The following is a 5210-nucleotide window of genomic DNA, read 5'->3' as shown; positions in this document are numbered from 1 at the left end:
TTCCTGTACAACGTCACATCACCGAATGGGGCGTAAAACTTCAAATGATGGACAAGTACTTGAGCCAATCACAACGAAGAGTATATTCGCATTAAACACACACAGCCAATCAGCGTCGACCTGTTTTATCAGTCATGTAAATCCAGCGCTTTGTATCAAAGCTGAAAAAGCTTTATACATGCAGTCACTTGCCAACCATGTGAGGGACACATTACTGATTAGGAAAGAGTACCTGTGTATGTAAAATGTTTATTTCTGGATTTATGGACAACCATAAAGCCCCATTAACTAGGCGGACAGGGTTATTTGACTGGTATACTGATGCTGGCTTAAGCATCGTGATCTTTTTTTCTTTTTTTTTTTGTGGATTATTTTTCTTGCAGTGATTTCATATTAACATTGTTTGATGTTAGACTTACCATGAAACACGATATTTTCCATTACGAAACAATAAAAGCAAAATTAAATACTATTTTTATCACAATAGCCCCATATAGAAAGGATGCTCTTGAACAGTAAAGCCTATTGGTTCAAATGACAGACCTGTATATATACCTATATATACTATATACATTCAAGTTTTTCCAGACACAATGTAATTTCAATGTCTTTAAAGCCATTGAATGTGATAACTGATATTATTATGAGCTGTCATTGAACTTTAATAGAAAAAATATATCAACAGATTTAATTTCTGCTTGTATGCTTGTTAAAACAGTAGAAGACTTAGAATATGACAATTACATATTCATGTTTACAGTTTCTTTACTGCACATTTTAAAAAGTTACCAGACATAATTAATAGTAAATTAAAAAACTTATGATGATAATTTTCACATTTATCTCATCTACTAAAATGTTTTGCATTTTTTTATATTATTATTCCTTTTTAATATTAATATTAAGAATAGCAATAGCATTATTAGTGCTGGCGGTGGTTGTAGTAAAAGCAGAAGTAATGGGATAAATGTTACAATGCATAAAAAATACACTTATAATTATGATTATCAGTTTTAATTATCATTATTTTTGGTGAATTTGTTTGCCTGCAAGTTTGTAAAACAATGAGTGAGAAAATTATCTGCTCTGATTAACTGATGAAGGAGGAGGAGGCATTCTGTGGCGTGGGGGAAATCTCCCTGGGTTTGAGGACAGATACGTCAGGTTGCTTCTTGCACTCTGGATCACGAAGCTGCAAGAGAGTGTCGGTGGCTTATAGGCACAAAGCAAGAGAGGCATAGATCTGCACATCAGAGGCTCAGAGAGTGCAAACCTCACCCGAAGCACGGTGAGTACCAAGCTTTTTGCAAATTCATGTGCACGGCAGTGTTTGAGTGATGATAGCTGGCAGTTCTTGTGTGTGTGTCTGTGCCTTGGAGCACCTCAATTCTTTTTCTTTAAAGGACGAGAAAATAAATGTTAAAATGTGAGAGGAAAAATATAGGATGTTCAACCCTATTTGTGTTTGCTCCTTCAAGTTGCAACAACTTTCTCTGTGGGAAAGGAAATTCTTTTATTTTGTAAAACAAAGCTTGGATCATCAGCCGATTCTCATATGATTTAAACCATGTCATATGATGAAATATCTCTGCAGCTGAGAAAACAGTAGTTTAAAGAGTTATATCCTTTGTTAATGTGGTTGTGCTTTATTGTCAAAATGGTACAGCCCTCCTGATAAAATCTACAACTCAGCTTCATGGTTTCTAACAGTGCTGGTGTACCTGCAGACTACCCACAGAGGAATGATGATGCCTAATCCTTCCACAAGTTCTGACTGTTTTTAGACTGTTATCTGACAGCAGAAAACACCTGTGCCAGTTTCATTCACTGTCACTTTGCATTTCTTCCATGTATGTGTGTGTGCATCCCTCAGGCAGCCAAAGAGGACCATGGCATTTGCAGGGATGCTGAGCGACGAGGACATCAAGGCTGCGGTCAAGGCTTGTCAAGGTGAGTCAGACAGTACACACACACACACTCGCAAGCAGAGAGACACACACTATGCAAGCATCTAGTCATTAACACAATAACAGATACTTTACCGTAAGTGAATTTAAATTCACTTACATATTACACAGAGAAAGAGAGACACGGGCAACGTTAAAACAACTCCCACTCCCACAGGGGATAGCAGTATGATGTGTTGTTCACAGTGGGGACAGGGAGCCTGCAGGTAACCTGGCAGCCATGCGGTGGGAGGGCAGTTACCACCCAGATACCAAAGTGTTTATGTTGAGAATTCTCACAGAGAACAGCAAATCACATAAGCTACAGTCTTCACATCCCAAAGCACTTAATTATTTATCTCTTGCAATTATGTCTGCATGACAAGGCAGACACAGCTCACCCGCTCCAATGAAAATCAAATGCCAGTGCTTACATGCCCTTTATTCAAGAAACCCCCCCTGTTAGATATGTTTTAGGTAAAATACTTTCAGGCTTTGTCAGGTGTATTTTTTTCATGTATCAATAAAAGGAACAAATATTTCTAAGATTTATTTTAAAGATTGGCGCAAAAGTAAAATATCTAATGAAAGGGAAATCACCATTGGGTTAGGGATATTTTTTTTAATTCCCCTCTCTAATTTTAAGATTACTTAGTTTTAAGTGTAAGTGTAAATATTCTAATTTCTCATACAGTGACTGCAAGTCTTCTTCAATAATTCATTTTCAATGACTTGAAGGTAACTCATCCTAGATCAGAGCAGCTTGATAAGTTAAGGGCTTTTAACATTTAGGTTTGCATTAGAGCCGCAGGCGATATTCAGTGTGCTTTGACTGTTTCAATGGCATAATGACATAGCCTATCACGGCATAAGACAGTGATGCGCTACAGGGTGTATATTGGTAAATGTCATCGGTTGAAGAATGAAAGTCATCTGAGCGAAAGAGTAAATGCGACATCTCCATTCAGCCTCTCACCATTCTTGCTTTCTTGTCATTCTGTGATTGACCTCTCACTCTCACATCTGTCTGTCTCTGTCTCTTTCTCTCTCTATCTCTCTCTCTCTCTCTCTCTCTCTCTCTCTCTTTGCCTGTGTAGCTCCAGGCACATTCAACTTCAAGTCATTCTTTACACAAGTGGGACTGACCGGCTCATCTGAGGCAGACGGGAAAAAAGTGTTTACAGTCCTGGACCAGGACAAGAGTGGATACATTGAGGAGGAGGAGCTCAAGTAAGGACAGAGTGTGTGTGTGTGTGTGTGTGTGTGTGTGTGTGTGTGTGTGTGTGTGTGTGTGAGTGTGTGTGTGTGTGTGTGTGTGTGTGTGTGTGTGTGTGTGTGTGTGTGTGTGTGTGTGTGCGAGTGTGTGTGTGTGTGTGTGTGTGTGTGTGTGTGTGTGTGTGTGTGTGGTTAAAGGATGGGTGGTATAGATGGGTGTGTGGGTGTGTTTGTGTATGTGTATATGTGTACATACATCTATTTTGTAAATCCCTTGCAATGGCCCTTGGGCAGGGGTTTAGTGCATGAATGGAGCAGCATTTCTGCTATGAATGAATTGAGAAATACATAAGGGGAGGGCTGGTGAGCGACAGAGACAGGGATTACAACATCTCAGAGAGGCCTCGAAGGTGGAAAAATGCCATCAGAAAAGATAAAGTCTATTGATTTGATTCAAGTCCAAACTTATTGCTGATATTTTTCTACCTCCCCATCAGACTGTTCCTTCAGAATTTTTCCCCGGGGGCAAGGGAGCTGACTGTGGCTGAGACCAAGAGTCTGATGGCTGCAGGAGATAGGGATGGCGATGGCAAGATTGGAATGGAAGGTGGGTGCTTGTAAAACATCTGAAAAGACTGTGGGCAGATGAGAAAAGGAGCCATGCTTACAGAGGAGCTGTCCACTACTTAGTGCTGAAATTGCAGTCTATCAAAAAAGCACATGCAACCAAACTATAGAACGATGCCCTCAGACAAGGAAATAAATAATTAGTAGTTTATTTAGTCATCTTGCTTAACCATAATGCTGCATGACACTGACTTCTTGCCTGAAAAAAACTTAATCCACTGTTTCTTTTTTCCCCCCCTACAGAGTTCTGTGATCTCCTGAAATAAAGAGAATAAATACACATGACTGCAGCTTTCTTTCCCTGTTTTTGAATAATGGATTTCTTATGGAAGTCCCCACTTTCCAGATCGTTTGATGCAAAGACCAGAAACCTCAGATATTCTGTACCTGCCTGCTGCTCTCCTTTGTTGATGTGATATAATAATGGCATAAGATGTTTGGTGGACAGACGGCTAAGGCTGACTATTAGCTGTGTGTGTATTAAATCAATCAGGTACCTGGAATTGATTAATAAAGGTATTTATTAGATGTGATATCAATGTCTGCTGGTCATTATTTTTTATATCAGCCTGTAATGGAGAATGCATGAAGAGACCCATTTCATTCCTGATGTAAAGATAAATTGAGAGCCCATTCAGGGTTTCAAAGTCACTTAATGCTGAGTCTGAAGTCTTTGCATCATATCATGTGTTTGTGCTGATGTGAAACTCATTAGAACCTTTCATCATATGGTTCTTGATGTGCTTCATTAAAGAGACATCTGTTAAATTAATGTTCACAATTTATTACTAAGAAATAAAAACAAGTATCAAACAGGAAACATTTAGGATATGATATTAGAATGATTGCCCAGGTAGATGCCCCCCCCCCTTCAAATCTCAGGACACATGGTTTCATCCAAAAATTCCCCACGAATTCCTTATTAGGACTAGCACTGCCTTCTGCTGGACAGATTCCGCATTCCTGCAGACCATGCAGAAATATCATACCACAATTATGGAAAATACTTTTTATATAGGCTATAGTTTACAGAACAGAGACTCTGGGTTAACTTTCCCTGATGACTGATTAATCTCATCCTTGGTTTAATTACTAAGCGCGAAAAATGAGCTGCGTTCAGGACTATATGGAAACGTGTCAGAGTAAAAATGAGCTGTCAACATATTGCTAACTTGTTCACGTGTTCACGATTGGTGCATTGCCTACTAAGGAAAGGGACCTGGCGGTATGGGCCCCTAAGTCTTGTCTCTGATGGGGCGCTGAGTTCGCTCCTTGTCCCTCTTTCCCTTCTCAACCTCGACTCCCTGCATATGGAGCTCTGATGAACCATATGGAAATATAGCCTAGGACAACTGTAGCCTATACTTTAGGTATAGCTAGTTAATGTTACAGGGCAGCACATAGACAGGGGCCGCACATAAC

At 39.6% G+C, this 5210-nt stretch overlaps 1 protein-coding gene across 1 annotated transcript; it reads left to right on the top strand.

Annotated features, from left to right (window-relative positions):
- Positions 1 to 1193: 1193 nt before the first annotated feature.
- Positions 1194 to 4221, top strand: LOC111227049 (parvalbumin beta-like). Its single transcript, XM_022752424.1, has 5 exons — positions 1194 to 1288; positions 1874 to 1950; positions 3044 to 3176; positions 3659 to 3768; positions 4032 to 4221. The coding sequence occupies exons 2-5, from the start codon at positions 1890 to 1892 to the stop codon at positions 4052 to 4054; spliced, it is 327 nt and encodes a 108-aa protein (XP_022608145.1). The 5' UTR covers positions 1194 to 1288; positions 1874 to 1889; the 3' UTR covers positions 4055 to 4221.
- Positions 4222 to 5210: the final 989 nt, after the last annotated feature.

This window comes from Seriola dumerili, unplaced genomic scaffold, assembly GCF_002260705.1.
Source record: "Seriola dumerili isolate Sdu_G_001 unplaced genomic scaffold, Sdu_1.0 BDQW01000169.1, whole genome shotgun sequence".
Classification (NCBI taxonomy): domain Eukaryota; kingdom Metazoa; phylum Chordata; class Actinopteri; order Carangiformes; family Carangidae; genus Seriola; species Seriola dumerili.
This window is presented reverse-complemented; position numbering and strand designations above follow the sequence as displayed.

What these genes read in the sequence shown, in the direction of transcription:
- LOC111227049 (XM_022752424.1), top strand. Translation starts at nt 1,890, where the DNA reads ATGGCATTTGCAGGGATGCTGAGCGACGAGGACATCAAGGCTGCGGTC. An exon ending in ATTGAGGAGGAGGAGCTCAA is followed by an intron (nt 3,177 to 3,658) that starts GTAAGGACAGAG and finishes CCTCCCCATCAG; the next exon opens with ACTGTTCCTTCAGAATTTTT. An exon ending in TGGCAAGATTGGAATGGAAG is followed by an intron (nt 3,769 to 4,031) that starts GTGGGTGCTTGT and finishes CCCCCCCTACAG; the next exon opens with AGTTCTGTGATCTCCTGAAA.